Below are 21738 nucleotides of genomic sequence, written 5' to 3'. Positions count from 1 at the left end.
GCTCCGGACGCCCCGGCTCCAGGCACCCGGAACCGCCGGGGGAGGGCACGAGAGCGCACCGAGCCCAGGCTTGGCCCCGGCGGCTGCCACCTCGCTCGGCTCCGCTCCCGCCCCATGGCTCCGCTGCCGCCGCCGCCGCTGCCGCCCTTGCGTTCCGAGGGCCTTCGCCGCAGCGGGTGCAAGCCCTCCTTTAAGGACTAAACAGGGGCGCCGCCAGCTCTTCCGCACACTACATCCCCGGGAAGGCCGAGGCCCGAGAGCCTGGAGACGAGAAGGAAAGGCGAGCAGAAAGCCAGGGCTCGGGTCCACACCGGGCAGGCCATCCCCCAGCCTCGGGCGGAGAGCGGGGCTGCGCCGCTGGTTGGCGACAGACTCAGGGCTGGCGACTGTGCAGAAGCCGCGCCGTGCTCCAGGCCGGTCCCTCGCACCTGCCGGAGCCCGACAGCCTCGGACTCACCTGACCCCCGGCGTCCCGAACCCCATCCCGGCTGCTGCAGCCCGAGCCGGATTCCGCGGGCCTGGAGCGCGGCGAGGTCTAATATGCCCAGAGCCGAGGCGCGATGAAGGAGAAGTCCAAAAATGCAGCCAAAACCAGGAGGGAGAAGGAAAATGGTGAGTTTTATGAGCTGGCCAAGCTGCTCCCGCTGCCGTCGGCCATCACCTCGCAGCTGGACAAAGCGTCCATCATCCGACTCACCACCAGCTACCTGAAGATGCGCGCGGTCTTCCCGGAAGGTGAGGCTGCAGGTGGGCGTCCGGGGACGCGGTGTGTGAGTGTGGGGGGGGGGGGTTGCTGCAAAAAGGAGGCTTCAGCTACTGTGGCCGAGTCTAGGAGAGGCCGCGCCTGGTGCCTCGGCCGGCCCAGGCTAAGGGAAAGGGACGTGGCTGCTCCCAGCCAGGCGATCCAATCACCTCTCAGCTCCCGGCAGAGTGGGGGCAAACCTAGCCTTATCCACGGTTGGTGTTTGCCAAGCTGGCACAGGCATGCTACTTCATTTGGGTTCTTTTCCCTTCCTTCCCAGCCCTTCTCACCTTCTTCTCTTTCTGTCCTTCTTCCAACACCAGTTCATTCTTCTCTCTCTCTCTCTCTCTCTCTCTCTCTCTCTCTCTCTCTCTCTCTCCATTATAATTTTATTCCTTTTTTCCCTTTTCCTTACTTCTTTCTCGCTTCTGCTTTGGGTTTGTTTGTTTGTTTGTTCTTTTCCCATCTCTTCTCTCTTCTTCTGCTGGAGGTAAAGGACCTTGCTGCTCTGGCTTCTACAAGCGATTGGATGCAGAGCAAGACCCGGGCACTGCAGGCCAACGCGGCCGATCCCAGCATTTGCGAGCAGCCGGGGCCTTCATAGTCTTGGATATCGTTTTTTTCCAACTCGCCTCCCTTTGCTTTGGGAAACGATGACATGGAAAGGAGACAAGAGATTGGATGAGCCGGGACATAGCCGGAAAGAAAAGGGGGGATTATTTCAAAAGTGGCGGGGCGGGCCTGAGTGTAACATTTTAGGATTTAAAAGTGCTACCGTGAGCGAGTGTCCCTGGGCCGCAGCTCTCCTGCGGACTCCGGTTTGTAGGAAATAGCGGCCTGCTGGGTGGGCATGCTCCAGCGGGCGTCCAAGGGTGACCAGCGGTGGGTCAGCACCCCAGAGAACCAGGGTCCGGGGCACTGTCAGGAAGCGCAGCGCTCCGAGGCCTGCTGCCTCCAGGACCTCCGGGCTCCAGGGCCGGCGGTGCAGAGCAGGCCTCTTGGAGAGCCAGCGCCGCCGCCGGGGAAGGAAGACAGGCTTTGGAGGGTCGTTGCCCGGTGGCGACAGGTGTCCCTGGGACACAGGATTCCTCCATTGGTGTTGTGTTCACCGCCGGGGGCGCAGCACCCGAAATCGGTAAGCCCGCTTTGCGGCTGCCACCCGCTGTTATGTCCTTTGTCTGAGTCTTAGCTGAATTTCCCTCCACCACCCTGGTAGAGCTCCGGGTTAGACTCCAGTTCTACGCCCCGGAGCCCGGGAGTAAGCGCCGGCCGGCCGGCCGACTGGGAGCACCCCGGAGCGGAGGTGGCCGGAGGCGGTGGCTCGGCCCCGGCCTCCCAGCCCCGCTTCGGAGCGCTCTGCTCCCGCACCCGGCTGTCCGGAAACCTACCTAACTGGGCCCAAGGAAGGTTCCTCGGGATTTCTCCCCTTGTGCGGGAAGCTCTTGGTCTGCCATCTCTAGTCATGCCGCCAACCGTGAGCCCCTGGGCCCGAGAGGTAGAGTTGATTCCCGGCTGCCTGAAGTTTCCCTGAAAGTTAAAAAACAAACAAACAAACACGAACTGGGTTTTGTAAGGGCAGCTTTTCCTCAGTCTCCTTCCCACACGGGAAGAGCAGTGTTAGCTACTGTCCCGCGATCAGCCTTCGTGTCCGCTTGCTGCAAAATAGGTGTGGAGCTCGGGCCGCCTGCCTCGCCCAGCCGTACTGGGTTTTAAAAAATAGAAAGAAATTATCAAAAAAAGTAAATGATCTGTTGTCAATGAATTCGAACAAACCAGAGGCTAGCTGCCAGGGAGTGCTAGGGGCAATGGACTAACTGTAAGCCATTCTTGTTTGGGAGCTGGCCGGCAAAGACTGCAAAAACCCGGCCAGTGTTTGTGTGTGCCGCAAGCAGCCATTTAAACGAGCTCTGGTCTGGGGTGCCCGAGAAGGCACTTGACTGGGTCCTGCGACCTTGCGGGAGTGGGTGGTCTGTGGGTGCTGCCCTGAGCAGGGGTTGCTAGTGCGTTTGCTCAGAAACTGCCCGGTGGAGGGGCTGCCTCTACCTTATAGAAGGTGACTCTGAAGGTTGGCACTCCCTGAAGGGGTCAGCCTGGAGCTATTTGGCTCTAGAGATGTTCTGAAATGGCTCTGAAATTGTGGGCCAAAGCCAGGAAGGGGACAGTGCCCTAACTCCGCCCCCCTGTACCTGCAATACAGTCGTAGGAACGGCCATCAGAGAAGGGGTAGCCTGGCCCCAAGGAGCTTGCCCACCCACTCACCCTCTGTGGTAACACCCATCTTCAGGTGAGGAGTTAGGAAGCCGGGAGTCTCTCACCCAGAGCAGGGCCCTGTGTTTTGAAGAATCTCTGTTATACAAAATGAAGTGCCCCCTTCTCCCGAGGCAGTCCTGCCTGTAATCGCTTGAACCTGTTTTTGGGGAACCCAGATCTGCTAAGGACTGCTGCTTTGATGCCAGTCAAGACTGTGGCTTTCAGGAGACTTGGTCAGGGCAGTCCTGGGCACTAACAAGATCTTTAGATTAGTTCTCCCACAGAAAAGGTTCTGAGCAAGAGCCCATCAGCTAAATACAGTTTTGCTCTGCTCAAGGGTGTTCATTGGGTCAAGAAGAATCTAGAAGGCCAACTTAGGAGAGGAAGTATGGAAGTAATACCTTAGAGGACCCCTTCCAAGCTGGGGAAAGTGAGGCCAAAGGGACAGGCCCGCGTCCAGCTAAGGCTGGTACCTGGCAGTCCTGCACTCCAGAGGTGCAGAGGCCACCAGAAAGACACTGGGAAGGGCCAGGCAGCAAGCTGGAGAAGTCCTGCAGCTTTTGAGGAATGCTTTCCATTTTTGCTGGAGGCTTGAGGGTAGGTGTCCTGGCACATTATCTCTGTAAAACCGGCCCACTGAGGACTCCGTGTCCTCACAGCGTTGTAGATCGAGTGAGAGAAAGCACAGAGGAGCCTTGCGACAGACGTGGAAAACCACTCTTTGGCTGTGCCGAGACACTTGAATAGCAGGCAGGCAGGGGCAACATCTCGTGTCAAAGACTCTCCAGTTTCTACCAAAATTTTTGTTCCAATGCTAAACTGATACGGAGGTAAACAGGGTGGGGAGGGCGTCTCAGCAAAGCGAGCTTTGGAAGAAGGCGTAGAAATAGGGAAGAGGGGGCACCATAGTGGGTGATGGGGGGTGACGTAGCCTGAGCTCTGCTGAGTAATGAGGCCCAGCCTCTGGAGGGGCTTTGAAATAAGGGGCAGACCCTACAGAGTGTGCCCAGTTTCTACCCGCCAGACCCAGAGCACCCCTGCTGTGGATTCCATCAGCCCACCTCCTCTAAGGGAGCCCGGATCAATCGATCGGCTTCTCGTGAGTGGGTAAGGGTGGTTCCTCCGAACTCAGCACATTCGTTATTCCTGGCGGGAGAGACTGGCCCAAGGCTAGGCTCAGGAATGGAATCTCCTCGGCTCCCTTTTTGTGTTGGAAGGTGAGAAGGCATAGGCGTCTTATCCCGGTGTACTTCACAGAAAGCCAAACACACACACACACACACACACACACACACACACACACACACACACAGAGAGAGAGAGAGAGAGACAGAGAGACAGAGAGACAGAGAGACAGAGAGAGACAGAGACAGAGACAGACAGAGACAGAGTGTGTGTTCAAGGCCTGAATTACACCAGCGACTGGATTCTTTGGAGTTTAAATTCAGTTGTACACAGCCCCTCACCTCTTCATCAAAATACCCTGCAGGATTGGACTGACTTAGGTCACGCTTCCGTGGATCAAAATGATTTGATTTTGACACTTTGGTGAGGGCACTCTTGCCCTATGCCTGTATGGAATTATAGACCCAGGAGGCCCTTGCTATCCAAATCCAAAGACATGTATTTTTTTTAAAAAAAAAATAAGACTAACATTTTAAGAGGTGTGTGTGTGTGTGTGTGTGTGTGTGTGTGTGTGTGTGTGTGTGTGTGTGTGAATTGTCTTTACAACCTTCTCCCTCTCTCCACTTTGAAGCCTGGTGCTCCGGGGTTGGTGCAGTCTCTGTCCCCATGCAGCTTTGGAGAGGGAACTGGAGCCCTGGGGTACTGGAGGGGGAACACAGCAGGGCGGACGGAAGGAGAGCTGCACCCGTGGGCATGGGTGCCCGGCTCTTCCGGTCGCTTTCTCCCGGGTGTGACTATGGGACTGTATCCTGCACTTCATAGGGCTAAGCACTTTTTCAGCCCTGGAGGCTGCCGTCTTAGGGGCCTGCGCCTTGGCGTCAGAGTGTACACTCTAGCCTGTGGGGTGGGGGGTATGCCCAAACCTTGAAGCCAACCCCTTTGTCCCACCGACCGGTAGGTGGCCGCCCTGCCTTCGGGACCCATCATCCACAGATACATCCTTACCCAGGCCACCTTGGCCACCTGATTTGAAATGGGGGTGCCAGGAGAGGCTTTTTCAGGGGCTTGGGAGAGCACAGGACGCTAAGGGAGGGGGGCTGGTGAACTGGGGACAATTTACTGGCATCTTGTCTACAAAGGAGGCGCGAGAGGGGTGCTAGCTGTGGGCCCTCCTGGGAAGACGCAGCCGGCCAAGGGCCAGAGAACAAGTCTGGCTTTTAACACCGCGCTGCACAGGCTGCGGCCCTAACGCCTGCCGAGCCGATTCAGGGCAAGGACCCGGGTGGTGCTCAGATGGTCAGATCCATGTGGTAGATACGGGGTGGTGAGGGATGGACCTGTGTGCCCTTGGATGAAGACTGTCAAGGAGCTGGCTCCTCACCCCCACCCATTTTGACTGGCCTGTTGCCTTCCCCAGAAACATGCCCTCGCTCCCACTCTGTAAGAGCGCTGATGGGAGAGGGGCCGGGAGAGACCTAGAAGGGAGGACAGGGACCGTGGGATGTAGTGATGATGGTGCTCCCTAAATTAGTCCTAAAACAGTTCGGGGTTTTGAGTGGAGAAGGTTAGAGCTCCTGGGGGAGCCTGAAGTGCTGGAGGTGATGCCCTAAAGAATGGGGGGGGGAAGGGGGGAGGCCAGGTCTCCGCTGTAGAGGAGGCTCCCTAACTGTGTTTTTACACTCTCTTCTTTCTCTGCAAGGTGGGGGCCAGGCAGCCCCCCCCAGAAGGAGGGGGTGTTAATTCCATTACATTTTCACTAGATCCCTGTGAAGGGTTTCTGTGTCGCCACTTTTAGACCCTCAGTGTTGAGGGGTGAAAGAGGATGGATGTGGAACCCCGCAGTTTTCCCCAGAGCCCAGTCCCACCTTCCTGGCCAGGAGAATCCTGCCGGTTGGTACAGTGGTATCTGAGAACCCAGACTCTTTGCACCTGAGTGCAGTGGGCAGCCAGCCTCCCAGCGAGAAATTAATTTCTCTTCCTGTCCTAAATCTCTTGTTTTGGGGTCCAACGTTTGTGGTCTGTGGTTTGTCTGGAGGTACCCCCAAGAGCCTGGCTGAGACCCCCAGAGTTACCCCTAAGTTGTTTGTTGACTGACCAGGAGGCCAAGAGAGGAGGGACCATATGTAGCTTCTTGATGGCAGTGGCCTGCTGGTGTTTAAACTGAAGGGCAGGCAGTCCGGGGTCAAGTACTGACCCCAGGACCGCAGAGGAAAAAATCCCTAGAAATGGGCATGTGGGCTTGGCTCCCTCCCCAACAGTCTCAGCAGTTTCTCCCGGGGTCACCATGGGACCTGGCCTTCTATCTGGGGGCTCCCAGCTTGTCTTGTAGAGGTCAATAAGTGTTGGGGGGGGGCGTCAATCTTAAGCCTGGGACGCTGCAGGTGAGGCTCCTTCCCGGGAGGAAGCCGGTTCAGGGTCCAGTGTGACTGACCACCACGAACCATGAACTCTGGGGCAGTCCAACCCATTCTAACCCCACCCCCCACTCTTCAGATAAACACATAAACCCACACGGGCCATCCGCCGGGTGCCTGGTGTTTTCCAGTAGCAAGCCTCTTCTTCTCAAGACAAACCTCACTTTATTCCGTCTCTAAGTTCAGCCCAAAGTATACTTTTATGGGCTGAGTGAAAAGACCTCTCCCATAGCGGCTCCTAATGGAACAGCTGGCAGAGCCTCGGCTGTAGGATGAGGTGGCTGTGGGGGAGGGGGGCGAGTGGAGGAATCGTCCCATGCAGCCCAGACACCTCTGCCAGACCCAGAAGAGGCACACTTTAACATCCGGGTATTTGAATTATACCGAAAATAGTCCTGTGTGCCCAGGGCTCCCCTGGTTGTGGAGACAGGACCTTCCACAGGTTTTGGGGGAAGCCCCATTTCGGAAGCGGCTGGTTTGGGGGTCATTCCCAAATGGGAAGGGTCCCTGGAGGACTCTGGGAGAAGTCAGAAACATCGAGGGGGGAGGGGGAGAGGCAACTTTGCACTGGGGGTCAAGGGTCAAGGATGGCTTCGTAGCCAGAGCACCACCCAAACTCAGGAAGGACCCAGAGGCAGGGGAGGGGACAGTTGCTAGTGCAAGTCTGTCCGTTTGTCTGTCCGTCCGTCTTCAGCTATCAGATTCCCTAGACCCTTACTAAATTCGTTCTTCTCGGTGAACCTCCTGGAATTTTACACCTTGGTTCTTTCCAAGGCTATTCCAAAGGGGCAAAGGCCTGATGCCCCTGCTTTCCTCTCCACAAAGCAAAGGACCTAGCCTGAAGCAAAGGGTGCAGGGTGGGGTGGGCGGTGTGTGGCTGCTTGGAGGGAGCTGATTTAGAACCGCCCTTGCTCACAGGCAGAAGCTCAAGGGCCAGGAATAATGGGGCTGCATCCTTGCAGGGCACTGGGGTGGTGGTGGGGGGGGTGGGTATGTTAACTAGCCACTTCTCCCCGTGAAGACCTGGATGGAAGCAGAAATTAGAGGTTACCCTTTCGTTTAGTTCCTGAAAGCCTGTACTGGACTTCGGGGTACGGTTTTCTATTTCCTAGGTTGGAGGCTCAGAGGCCACGTGTAGGTAGGGAGCCATACCAAGGGCATTTGCCGCCCGGCGATTTGCTAAGGCTAGCCAGGATGCCTGCTCAGAGTGTCCAGTCTAATCAAGTGGCCGCTGGCCTGTAGCCCCACACTTAAGGCACACGGGCAGGAGGAGATCTGGCCTAGCCTGCAGTTCCCCAGAGGACAGGCCTGCTAGGTCCCAGGAGTGAACACCACGCGTTCGAGCTCCTGCTGAGACCTGGTCACCTGCCTTCGGAGTGGGCAGAGGATAACCTCCGCGGGTCACAGCAGCTAGCGAGGGTGGGGTGGGCATGGGGAGAGGGAGACCGGGAAGGGCCCGGCTCTCTTTTCCCAGCTGCGCTCTGGGGTGGAAATCTCAGATCTTAAGGGATCCCTGTAGGTGGAGGGGATGGGGGACCCCTGATTGTGTGAGAACAGACAAGTGCCCTGAAAAGCCACCCGAGTGTGTCTGGAGCTCTGGGATCGAAGAGGACCGAGTTCTGGAGAAGCTGTGGGCGCCCAGAAGACAGAGGGTCACAGGACCTGATGATCTTTGCGGGCTGCACAGGTTAGGTGTGGGAAGAGGGCGGGAGCGCAGGGACTCGGGGGAGTATTTACTGGTCAAATCGATACCCCCGTTTGGCTCCCAGGATAACCAATTTCAAAGCAGATTAGATTACTTAGTGGCATTTCAAATAAAACCGCAATTTCAGAGCCATGTGCACGTGGGCGACCCCCGGGAGCGGTGGGTCCGGCAGGCTCGGAGAGGGAAGGGACGGACCCCCCCCCCGGACTGGGCCTCCCACCCCGAGGAAGTTTGTCCTGGGGCTTCTGGCTTGTTTGTTAGCTCCCCTTTGGTGATTTTTTGGTTGGTTGGTTGGTTTTTCTCTGTGTAGCTCAGGTTGTCCTGAACTCACTCTTAGACCAGCCTGGCTCCGAACTCAGAGACCCTCCCTAGTGTTAGGATTAAAGGCACGCGCCACCGCCACCGAGTCCGTCTGGCTGTGAAGCTTTGGGTTTTTAAACCCCCGACACCGGGCTGAGAGTGAGGGGACTCAGGAGCAGGGTGGCGGGTAGAGGTCGGAGCTGGGGGAGCGCACGCTGCGGGGGGTTCCACGTGTCTGGCCTGGAGCCCTGGCGTCTGTGGGTGCTATGGCTAAACGGTTTGCTTTATTCCCTTGTCCCAGGTCTAGGAGACGCGTGGGGACAGCCGAGCAGAACAGGGCCCCTGGACAGCGTGGCCAAAGAGCTGGGATCCCATTTGCTGCAGGTAGAGCCGGCGTCGCGCGGTGGCTGCTTTGGGGAGGGGTTCCCCGCGGCGCCTCCAGGCCGCAGAGGCGCGGAGCAAGGGGACCTGGGGTGCCTCTGGTCGGGAGTGCAGAGTCAGGCCGGCGACACCCACACCCAGCACTCCTCCAGCAGTACGGGAGTGCCTCGCCACCCAAACGCCGGAGCCCATGGCGTCCGGAGCCGGACTGAGTCCTTGGCACCTCTGCTTCGCCCTGTGGCAGACCCGCCGGGCGCTGGAGACCAAGCTGGGGTGCCCGCAGCTCGCAAGCAGAGCGCCCCAGCTGTCGCTAGAGAAGTTGAGATTGGCCGAGGCAGTACGCGAATCTTAGACTCTCCTGGGTCCCCCATCCCAGGCCAGATTCTTTTAAAACCCTTTCATCTCGCTGCACCCCACCCCACCCCCCATCCCCTGCACTCTCCGTTTTATTCTGAGCGGGAAACTGAGGACGTGGAAGTTATAAGTAGCGTCCACGATTTCGCAACAAGAATCGGTCCAGTTCTGTGGCCCCCATCAATAACAACCCAGACACGTGGCGTCCTCCAAGGCCATCTGTCTTGGAGCTCTTGCTTGATTTGGGGTCAGGCACTAGGTTCCCCCAGAACCCTGTATAGCTACCTCGACTTTACGCGCGCCCTGGCCTTGCGGTTGGGGCTGGGCAGCCCTGGCGCCCGCGGCCACTTCCACCTCAGCGGCTGGGGTAGCTGAGGACAGCGCCACCTCCCTCTCATCTCAGATGCGGCCCTCAGAGTCCCATCAACGACGCGATTCATTCCCCCCACCTCCCGTCATTTGTCTCTGCCATCGAAAAATGTCCACGGGTGGCTATTTTGCATTTCCTTCTTCTATTTTGTGTTTTCTTTAAAAAAAAAAAAAAAAAAGTTCGCGGAAGGCCCTAGTGGTCGGAGAGTCAGCGCTGAGCAAACAAAACAGAAACTCCCATCTCTCCGAAAACCTTTGCTCCAAAACCCCGGGTGTGACCTAAAACCTGCCCTCCCCGGGGTTGGAGAAGGTGGGGAAGCGGAGTGGGGGGGGGCGGTATTTGGAGCCGGAAACCTTCACAGTCCTAGCAATGGAAGTGGCAGAAGAGTCCAGTGGCCGGGTGAGCCTGCGCCCTCGGGGGTCGCGGGGAGCTCACTTGCAGCCGGGAGCGCAGTTGTTTGTGTATTCCAAACCCCTTCCAACTGTGACGCTCACCGTCAGTGAAACCCGGTGGGTAAAGTGAACGTCTTCGGCCTGGGCGATTCCTGTGGGGTGGCGCTCCACATTCCCTTTGAGAACAGGATTTTTTTGTTGTTTTTTTTGATTTTTTGAAGCTACTGCTGGCAACTTTCAATTTTTAATCATAACTTTTAAAACTTCCACTCATTTCCTTAGACGCAGTGAAAGATCCATTTGGTATTTCTTAAATGAATTTGGAGTCCAGCATCCGGATCAGAACGTTAGAAATTGATTTTTGGTTTTCATATCTGAAATGTCACCGATTCTGTTAGGAAAATACTATATAGCTGAGTTAAAAGTGGGATGATGTTTTTAAAGGTGATTTTACCCTTAATGTAGCTAAGGTAATGACAGTTAGACGGCAAAGAATTTTGGTAGCAAACTATGTGATATAGCAAATGTAAGGGGATCTTCAAATTCTGTTTCTGCTTCGTTCTTCTTACATCTCCTCCCCTTTGAAGGAGTGTTTTGAAGAAACTCAACGGTAATCTGCTTTCAATTACATGCTGTAAAAATAGAATTTGTAGCCAGAAATTAGTTTGGAATATTTTTATGTGTGCACATTGTGAGATGTATGGAGTTTTTTTTTTTAACCAACTTTATTGCCCCCTTTTTTTGGGGGGGGGGGTTCCTGAATTTAAAATATAAATAAATACAATACAGTTTCTTCTTTTCCAAAAGTATTTAGTTTTTTGTCGTTGATGGTGCAGTTTTTACTTTCTTTCTTGTCTGAGTCACTTTTTACAATCTCACGTTATTTCTGGAGGGTTAGCCAACTCAGACAGAAATCAGAATTTCATTGGAGTCGTTTTCATTTTTCAGAAATTGATACTTTTTTTCCTCCCTGACTTTGGCAAAGGTCATTTGATCTCTTTCAAAGTCTAAATGCTCGATTCTGTAGACACGGTCTGGTAGAATAATCGGACATATTGTTTTATTTTCTGGCGAATGGCAATGGTAGGAATTTATTATTCAAGCAGTACTTAGGGGTAACTAGAAAACTGTGGCGAATAAAGTGTTGGTCCTTGTGGTATAAGCGACTGCCAATTCCCACATTAAGTAGTCTGTAGAGTGGTAGATGTTCCCCTAAGAACCATAGAACTCCGGATTCGTTCTAAGTGCTAAAATAAGCCCAAACAATAAAGGCACGACGTTCAAATTGAGCCGGTTAGGACTCCTCAAACATTTTGCATGGTTCTGTAGTGTGGATGTAAGATTGTTTTACAAGTGCTTTGAGAGCCTGGCTTGGGAAGCAGAGGTTGAGCAGCGGTACCTGGGCAGCGGCACGCTGAGCAAGCACCCCCCACCCACCCAAGCAACGCCCCTCAGCCCTTCTCCTCACCCAGGAAGTCTAACTGCACTCTCTTCCCTGACACTTTCTCTTTACAGACCCTGGATGGCTTCGTTTTTGTGGTGGCCTCTGATGGCAAAATCATGTATATATCTGAGACAGCTTCTGTCCATCTAGGTTTGTCCCAGGTAGGTACTGCCTGATTCTATGGATCTATTGAAATATTAAATGTTAACGGTCATAACAGCTTTTCCCAACCTGAAATGAGTCTGCTTTGATGTATGAGCATAATCCATAATTGTAACCCCCTCCTGGGACACCTTTCTTTTTGCTTTGAGGTTAATTCGGTGTATCTCAGCTGTGGTCAGCCCTGTTCTGAGATTTTGCCAGATTTCCTGACCTGTCACTTAGCAACGTGAGGTGGCACTGGACAGAGCTTCCCCCCAGGGGAACCTTCTGCTCTTGTTCACTGTCTGCATGTGAAATCAGGCGTGGCTGTGGACCGAAAGACAAACTCTCTTTCCATGTGGGTTTTGTGTGACATGTGCACGGGAAAAACTAAGAGGGAAGGGGTGGACTCGTGGGTCGTCCCTGTGGAGTTCAGGGGGTGGAGCTCGTGGGTCGTCCCTGTGGAGTTCAGGGGTGGACTCGTGGGTCGTTCCCTGTGGAGTTCAGGGGGTGGACTCGTGGGTCATTCCCGTGGAGTTCAGGGGGTGGACTCGTGGTGTTCCGTGGAGTTCAGGGGGTGGCTCGTGGGTCTTCCGTGGAGTTCAGGGGTGGACTCGTGGTCATTCCCGTGGAGTTCAGGGGGTGGACTCGTGGGTCATTCCCGTGGAGTTCAGGGGGTGGACTCGTGGGTCGTCCGTGGAGTCAGGGGGTGGACTCGTGGGTCGTCCCGTGGAGTTCAGGGGGTGGACTCGTGGGTCATTCCCGTGGAGTTCAGGGGTGGACTCGTGGTCATTCCGTGGAGTTCAGGGGGGGTGGGTGGGTCAGGGGTGTGGGTGTGGAGTTCAGGGGTGGACTCGTGGGTCATTCCCGTGGAGTTCAGGGGGTGGACTCGTGGGTCGTCCCGTGGGGGGGGGGGGGTGGGGGGGGGGGGTGGGGGGGGAGGGGGGACTCGTGGGTCATTCCCGTGGAGTTCAGGGGGTGGACTCGTGGGTCGTTCCCGTGGAGTTCAGGGGGTGGACTCGTGGGTCTTCCGTGGAGTTCAGGGGGGGGGGGTCGCCGTGGAGTTCAGGGGTGGACTCGTGGGTCGTTCCCGTGGAGTTCAGGGGGTGCACTCGTGGGTCGTTCCTGTGGAGTTCAGGGGGTGGACTCGTGGGTCGTCCCCGTGGAGTTCAGGGTCGTTTTTCCTGAGTTTTTTTTGCAGCTCAGTGGTTGTTTCAGTAAAGCATTTCATAGGCGTCACAGTCAGCTCACTACTGCCGTGCAAGGTCCTGATTTCTTAGAACTTCTCCAGAGTACCATTCCTTAGAGGAAGGAGGTGGCCCCAGCTTGTCTGTCCCCAGAGAGTTTGCTAGGTGGCTTAATGGCATGTCTGGCCAGGGAGAGGCTGAAAGGTCACTCTTACTTCCTCCATTCATGGCTGACGTGACAAGCCCCATCTTAAAAAAAAAAAAGTTCTTTGACCAATTTCATGTGTGTATATAAAGCATCCGACTCCTCTATTCCCCCACCCCCTCTTCTCTCCCCCACCTCACTATCAACACCTTTCCCACATTCTCGTCTTTTTTCTTTTGTTTTGTGACCCACTGAGTTTACTGGAGCCTTCCGTGTGGCTGCTAGCTTGACGTGATTCCTTGGAGCCCGGTAGAGTCCTCAGTGAGAAGACAGGACACCCACTCCCCTTCTCTCGGGGGTCTCTAACCAATAGTTCAGCCTCCAAGCCCCCTCCCCCACCCCTGCTGGTATCCCAGCCTGCGAATTCCCGGGTGCTCCCGCACCTAAGAGGCGGTGGTAGAAATGTCCTGTTGGGGACTGAGAGGTCAACATGACTCATTCTCTGGAGCAGCCATGAGCCTGTGCCGTGACCCACCTCTCAGTGCAGAGAGGCCGAGAGGAGCATCTGTCCACGGCCATAAACACCAATATTAGAGGCTCACTCGGGAAGTCACAGTTTTTATAGAAGTAGGAACTAAATGTTTCTCTCTGTTACCGGCTGCCAGTGTAACCGAGGGGGAAGACATTAGAAGGGAGACACCCAAAGACCGAACTGCAGACTTTTTCCTGTAGTTGAGCAAAAATTAGCTTTCTCATTGAAAGGAAAAAAAAATCACCAAATTTGGAAACCCACACGTGGTGCGGTTCCTTTTGTTTTTCCTTCGAGCAGCACGTTTGCAAACATTTTGTCACCGGTGTATGACCTCCACTGTGTTACGTCCTTCTCCTGTTGGAGTGGGGCTGGGTCTCTGTGCTGCTCAAGCGAAGTGAGTGAACTGCACATTACAGTTGGGGGGAGGCTTCTTTTCCTCCAAACGCCCCCTCCTCCTCCCTCCCTCCCTCCACCTCCCCCCTGCTTCTTCTCCCCCTCTTCTTCCCACCCCCCTTCCTTAGAAAACAACACCAGCTCTTCTGAATACAGTTTACTAAGGCTTAAGTCTTGTACCTCGTGACTCATAGGATTAACATACTTGTAAGACTGGAAATACTGTTGACAACATGAAATTTACTGTCTATAGGGCTGGGAACAGAGCTCAGTGGCAGAGCACAGACCTGCACCAAGGTCCCTGGTTCAATTCCCAAAGCGGGAAAGACAGAAGGGAGAGAGGGGGAGGGAGGGAGGAAGAGAAGAAGGAGGGAGACTTGTCTTGTGGTTATTTTTCCAGGAATTTTCTAGATCACTGTGTGCAGAACTAGCCGGGCTAGCCGGGCCCTTGTACCCAGACTGGTTTATTCTCCTGACTTGATGTGTGGTCAAATGACCTCGATCGGATTATTTTTCACTTTCATTTGTAATTTGTAAGATCACTGTTAGTCCTACAATAACGGCATGCCTATGACAAAACATTTCATGCACTTTTAGGCTGACCGCTCAGCAATCTTTTAAAACAATAAAGTTAAAGTTATTGACTATTAGACTTAGATCTGAGCTCCCTCGATGTCAAAACAAAAAGGGGAATCAGGGGCTGGAGAGATGGCGCAGAGGTTAAGAGCACTGGCTGTTCTTCCAGAGGTGCTGAGTTCAATTCCTAGCAACCATATGGTGGCTCACAACCATCCGTAATGAGATCTGGTACCCTCTTCTGGCCAGCAAGCATGCATGTAGACAGAATGCTGTATCCCTAATAAATAAATAAATAAATAAATAAATAAATAAATAAATAAATAAATAAATCTTTTTTAAAAGGGGGGGAATCAGTTATATCGTTTTCATTGTCTGGTTGGATGGCACTTAAGGTCTGGGAGCCACAATTTAAATATTAAAATCATGCCTCCCACCCTCTCTCAAAGCACAGGTGGAACAAACATCTTGTAATTTATTAGCAACTTCATTTGAGCCCAGGTGTAGAGCCCTTCGTGGGTCTCTGTTAGGACTGGTCAGGTATTTGGAATATGCTGGCACAGCCTGGGTCCTGGGCTAGCCACTTCTTCCCGTAGCTGGCTTGGTCCACCAGCCAGCTTCTACTGGCCATTTTCCCCTTTTCCTGTGGGAAATAGGACGGACTGGCCATGGATACTCTGAGAATGACCAAAGCGTGGGCTAGGTGACAGACCTGAGTCCCACTCCTGATTAGCTCTGCAGAAGGAAAGGTAGGCGGTCACGTGAGTTGTGTGTTGTGTTTCCTTTTGGTGAGGCACGGAAATAAAACTTGGTAACACCCCTTTTGAGAGGGGAGGGGGCCTCGTGCTACTATGTTGCAAGAAGGCTGGAGGGGGATGCCTTTTGATCCCGCATCCCCCGCATCCCCCGCATCATCCCCCCCATCCCCCGCCCCCCCCCCCGAAGGGACAGTTTGAACAGAGTGAAGACAGACTGGGTGCAGAACAACTGTCTTCATCCTGATTCCCAAGGGAGGCTGTGAGCCCCAGTCAGCAGCTCCAAAAGCAGGCTGCTGCTCCTGCCCAGACAGCAAATCTGCCCCCGACTCCGCCTCCTGCTGCCCCCGACCCCGCCTCCTGCTCAGGATTGATGCCATGGAGGGAAAGCTAGGCAGATCACACCATCAGTGTTTTCTGTCTTCTTAAGTAGTAAAGAGGAGCATTGAATGGGATACCATGCCTACTACTCTTTAAAAACACGCTTTGCAGCTGGGCAGTGGTGGCGCACGCCTTTAATCCCAGTAGTGGGGAGGCAGAGCCAGGCGGATCTCTGTGAATTTGAGGCCAGCCTGGTCTACAGAGTGAGTTCCAGGACAGGGCACCGAAACTACACAGAGAAACCCTGTCTCGAAAAACCTAAAACACGAAACAAAACATGTTTTGCATGCTGGGTAGTGGTGGCACACACCTTTAATCCCAGCATTCGCAAGGCAGAGGCAGGCAGATCTCTGAGTTTGAGGCCAGCCTGGTCTATGACAGCCAGGACTACACAGAGAAACCCTGTCTCAATATATATATATATATTTCATCTATTGGGTTATTTCTGTAATTACCCAAATGTGAAGCCAATATGATAAACATTCATGTTATTAAATTTATGTAAAGATGGTTCTTAAACAAGATTACTAAAAGTGTTGAGGTTAGGGGTGCAGCTCAGTGGTGGGCATGCGGCATGAGGCCCTGGGTTCGATACCCAGAACAGGAAAATAAAATAAAGTTGCATTAGTAAGATTTTAAAGAGGAAGCTTAGCAATCCTGTGAATGCTTTCTGATAAATGACAGCCAAAGCCATCCACAGCTTCTAGTTGCTCGGTGCCATCCACACTGTGTTCAGAGAACCTACAGTAACATCATCCAGGTAGACGGAGCTCCTGGGGAGCCCAGGTTACACTCCACAGTGGGGAGACCACGGGGAGCACAAGCCCCCATGAGCCACGACTGTGCAAAAGCTCACAGAAAGGGATTGCTCTGTCAGAATGATCTATTTGAGGTCAAAACAATCCTGGATGTATAATGAGTCCATCTCCATTTAAAGCCCATTATTAAATTTTAAACATAAATGTTGGACTAAGAAATCTATTTCTCAGGGGAGAATTTTTTCCTTTATTTTGATTTTCTATTAGTAAACAAATGTGATCACTGCTGCCAAATTCTGGTTTAAAATGACAGAAATGATCACACGTGAGCTGTGTCCTCAGCCCAAGTGCGGAAATAGAGACTCTTTAGGTCCAAAGTCTGCTCAACGTTTGTGCTCATACATAAACCACACGGACATGCTTAATGTCACTGGATGGGTATTGGGGGGGGGTCTTTATCCGTGAACATTTATTAAAGGACTCCCCTCCCTCCCTCCCCTTATCCCTCCCTCCCTCTCCCTTCAACTTGTTAATATAATCATTTTACTTATGTTTGATGAAGGGAAAATAGTCGTGTATACATTTTAAGTATCCATATGGTTTAAATATAACCAAGTCATGTTATACAAGGTCTAGGTAACTAAAACTCATTTTCAAAGCTGTGTACACATATGTGAAATAGCTGTTTATGGGACACATAAAGAAAAATGCAATATTTGAGAAGGATGCCAGAAACTGGCCAATAAAAATAGCAGCCATGGCATTCAGGGACACGAGACAGAATCCCTTTTACTTTGGGAATAAAGGGCAGCGTCTCATGTTTGTTTACATAGCTTGAACCCTGAAGCTCAAACCATCTTAATTTAAAATGCTTCATCTGTTATACTCAGCAAAATGCCCCAGCAGTGCCCTGGACATTTCCCAGGGGTCTCGTGACTCTGCCTTTCTGCACGGAATCTGTCCCCTTAGTGTCGAACTTATCATATCAGCTTTCTGGGCAGGCAGAAACCGTTCAGCAAAGCATTAAAAAGCTCTCAGCAGGAACGCCATTGCTTTTATAGTCGTCAGGGTTTTACAGATACCAAAACATCGAATTGAAGTTCTGCTTTAATAAGGCTGAGGTAGAGACGTGGAGAGTTTCACCGAGACAATATGTATTGGGGCTGGGGTGACATTGCCACGCTTCTTTCAGCATTCAAAAGCATGAATACATATATGAATACAGGAAGCAAGCTGGGCGGTGGTGGAGCACGCCTTTAATCCCAGCACTGGGGAGGCAGTGCCAAGTGGATCTCTGTGAGTTCGAGGCCAGCCTGGTCTACAGAGTAAGATCCAGGACAGCAAGGGCTACACAGAAAAACCCTGTCTCGAAAAACCAAAAAACCAAAAACCAAAAAAAAAAAAAAAAAAAAAAAAAAAAAAAAAAAAAAAACCAAACCAAAATAAAACAAACAAACAAAAAAAAAAAACAGGAAGCACAATGTCAACCATAATTTTGAGTTAAGGTCAGCACTGTTATATATTACTCCATATTTTTTCTGTGAAGACATTTCCATTGTTTGAAGGCTATGGGCTTCCCAGACAGCCTTAGAGTTATCCCATTCATTCTTATTTTATTTATTTATTTATTTAGTTTAATTTTTGGTTTTTCAAGACATGATTTCTCTGTGTAGTCCTGACTGTCCTGGAGCTCGCTCTGTAGACCAGGCTGGCCTCGAACTCACAGAGATCCACCTGCCTCTGCCTCCTGAGTGCTGGGATTGAAGTGTGTGCCACCACCACTGGCTCCATCCATTGATAATAGACCCCAGGGCTCAAAGGACGGAGTCCTTCATCCACAAATCTTGGCTTTCCTGAGAACCAGAGCTCTGAAACCAGAGGAAGCAGCTTCATGAAAATGCAGGTCTGTTCTGCAGTCGCAGCTGCCAGGGATGCCAGTCTGTCTGTAAAGACATCATCTGAGTATGTTGTTTTCAAACAGAACTCTAACTAAGATTGAATGCTCACTTCCTTCTCCAACAGCGAGTAAGGGAGAAATAACTGGACAATATAAAATTCACTCCCACCTCTGGTTTATTTTGTTTTTAAAATAAGCCATTGAAGTCATTCGGGAGGATGGGGGTGTGAGTGGATGGTGAGGTTGGCGAGGTAAGGAAGGAAAACCAGAAGGAGCCAGTCTGTCAACTGCTGACTGGACTCTCCCATGGCCTTCCCAGTGGATCTCCCCAGACACCTTCAGGACAGGCGGTGTTCCCATCTCAGAACCCGCTTCAAGGTGGCCGGTTTACTCAAACCTTTTAGGGATTAACAAATATGTTGTGCAAGAAAAATGATTCATTTTTGTTTATTTTTTAGTGAAATCTTCTGACTGAGGAGGTGGCTCAGTGGTGAGGGTGCTTTCCACCAAAGCTTAATCTTCAGACAAGTTCAGTTCCCAGAACCCACTCCGCGCAAGGAGAGAACCAAATCAAAAAGCTGTCCTCTGGCTTCCCATGTGCATGCCTCCCCTCCAACACACACAACACACCTCCACATGCGCATGCCTCCCCAACACACACAACACACCTCCACATGAGCATGCCCCCAACACACACAACACACATGAGCACACACTCCACATGAGCATGCCCCCCAACACACACAACAACACCTCCACATGAGCATGCCTCCACATGCACACTCCACATGAGCATGCCCCCCCAACACACACCAACACACACACAACACACCTCCACATGAGCATGCCCCCCAACACACACAACACACCTCCACATGAGCATGCCCCCCAACACACACAACACACCTCCACATGAGCATGCCCCCCCAACACACACAACACACCTCCACATGAGCATGCCCCCCAACACACACACACAACACACCTCCACATGAGCATGCCCCCCAACACACACAACACACCTCCACATGAGCATGCCCCCCAACACACACAACACACCTCCACATGAGCATGCCCCCCAACACAACACACCCCCAACACAACACACACAACACACCTCCACATGAGCATGCCCCCCCAACACACACAACACACCTCCACATGAGCATGCCCCCCAACACACACAACACACCTCCACATGAGCATGCCCCCCAACACACACAACACACCTCCACATGAGCATGCCCCCCCAACACACACACAACACACCTCCACATGAGCATGCCCCCCCAACACACACAACACACCTCCACATGAGCATGCTCCCCCAACACACACAACACACCTCCACATGAGCATGCCCCCCAACACACACAACACACCTCCACATGAGCATGCCCCCCCAACACACACAACACACCTCCACATGAGCATGCCCCCCCAACACACACAACACACCTCCACATGAGCATGCCCCCCCAACACACACAACACACCTCCACATGAGCATGCCCCCCAACACACACAACACACCTCCACATGAGCATGCCCCCCCAACACACACAACACACCTCCACATGAGCATGCCCCCCAACACACACAACACACCTCCACATGAGCATGCCCCCACAACACACACACAACACACCTCCACATGAGCATGCCCCCCCAACACACACAACACACCTCCACATGAGCATGCCTCCCCTCCACACACACAACACACCTCCACATGAGCATGCCTCCCAACACACACACAACACACACCTCTATATGTGCATACCCCCAACACACACACACACACATACACACAACACATACATGCATACAAATAAACAAGTAACCAATAGTCAAATGAAGTCGTGCATTTTATTTTCACATAGGCAGATCTTCACCGGGTCGGCTGTGAAGCCTCCGGTTTGGAGTGTGAGGTTTAAGTAGCTGGCAGGGAGAAGTTCTGTGCTTGGATTCCCCACTGCTGTCTGCATAATGTTCGAAGGAAAGACTCCACAAATGATGCAGGAAATAGAAGGGTGGATGTAGCATGAATCTTAAAAGTTCTTATTGATAAAATCAAACCCGGAGCCAGGTATTGGGGTGAACTGGAAGATCAGAGAATAAGCCACAGCTAACCTCACCTGGTCAACTTCTCGGCTGGTCCTGTTTCCTCAGACTGGAAGCTTCTGTGTCCTCATCCAGAATGAATCCCAGCTGAACTGTGCTGCTTCAACGCCTGAAAGCTTAACCAGCCACATGCTTAACCAGCCAAATGCTTAACCAGCCAAATGCTTCTAATTTCTGGTCCTCACGCCTTATATACCTTTCTGCTTTCTACCATCACTCCCTAGGATTAAAGGCTCGCTTTCTGGGATTAAAGGCATGAGTCACCTTGCCTGGCTCTTTCCAATGTGGCCTTGAACTCACAGAGATCCAGATGGATCTCTGCCTCTGGAATGCTAGGTGTGCTACCACTGCCTATCCTAAGTATCTAGTGGCTTTTCTGTTCTCTGACCCCAGATAAGTTTATTAAGGTACACAATATTTTGGGGAACACAATACCACCACAGGTGGATGCAGGTTTTTTTTTGGGGGGGGGGGAAGACTTAGAAATGTAGTTTATGTCAAAAGGCAAAGTAACTCCCCCGTCTTGGCCGACTGGATTCGCTGGCTGGGAAGGATGGGGGAGGTAGTCAGCTCCTCATGGCCAGGAGCTGGGGCTGGATGCTAATGTGAAGCTGTGGGTTCTGGGAAAGCATGTCACTAAGCTGTTTCCTGAGGTGGCACCATCAGGGTCACCCCTGGACAGATGATCCTGTGACCCATAACCCTCAGGACCACCCACTTAAAGTGTCTGGGGCCAGGGACAGCAGCACAGCCTCCCTCTGTCATCTTGATCTGCCCTTGCCTGGGCAGGACTGAGAAGCCTTCAGATCCACCTCATTTTCTTGCCACCCGAGGGCACTTTCTGAGTGTGCTTTGAGTTTCTCCCTACACCGGCTCTGTTGGAATGAATGTCACCGCTCCTGGGCCCCTCTGAGTAATACCAGATATGATAACTCAATGTGTAAGACCCATGGTCACTGCACAGAAAGCTGCTCCACAGCCCTGTCTGGCCCTGGGTGGACCAGAGGCCTGCTGTGGGGTTCCCTGTGAGTATGTCTGGGAGTTGGTGATGCCCACATGTTGAGAGAGCAACCTTAGGAAGTAACTGCTGTTTCCTGTTGCCTAAGCTCCGCCTCCTTAGGTCACAGGTCATGCGGAGGGACACAGCCACACCCTGGGTGGATCCGCTTGGACCAGGAGGGTCAGGGACACATTCCTGGCAACACCGGGGAGCTCTGGCAGTGCCAGGGCATGGTTCAGTGCTGGCACAGAAGGAACCTTTGTCTGATGGCATGGTAGTCCTCCTCCACGGCTCCCAGCTGGTCAGCCTCTGAGTGGATGTGGTTCTCCAGGGGTGCAGCAGGCTCAAGGCAGCTGGTCTCCAGCTGGCTCT

The 21738-nt window shown here is 52.8% G+C and overlaps 1 protein-coding gene across 1 annotated transcript in view; it reads left to right on the top strand.

Annotated features, from left to right (window-relative positions):
- Positions 1-20: 20 nt before the first annotated feature.
- Positions 21-21738, top strand: part of Sim2 (SIM bHLH transcription factor 2) — a 48566-nt gene continuing 26848 nt past the window's right edge. Inside the window, 3 exon segments of the mRNA XM_037209629.1 lie at positions 21-735; positions 8838-8920; positions 11549-11638. Coding sequence (XP_037065524.1) covers positions 561-735; positions 8838-8920; positions 11549-11638 — 348 coding nt within the window. The 5' untranslated portion in view covers positions 21-560.

This window comes from Peromyscus leucopus, chromosome 12 (genome assembly GCF_004664715.2).
Source record: "Peromyscus leucopus breed LL Stock chromosome 12, UCI_PerLeu_2.1, whole genome shotgun sequence".
NCBI classification, from domain to species: Eukaryota; Metazoa; Chordata; class Mammalia; order Rodentia; family Cricetidae; genus Peromyscus; species Peromyscus leucopus.
This window is presented reverse-complemented; position numbering and strand designations above follow the sequence as displayed.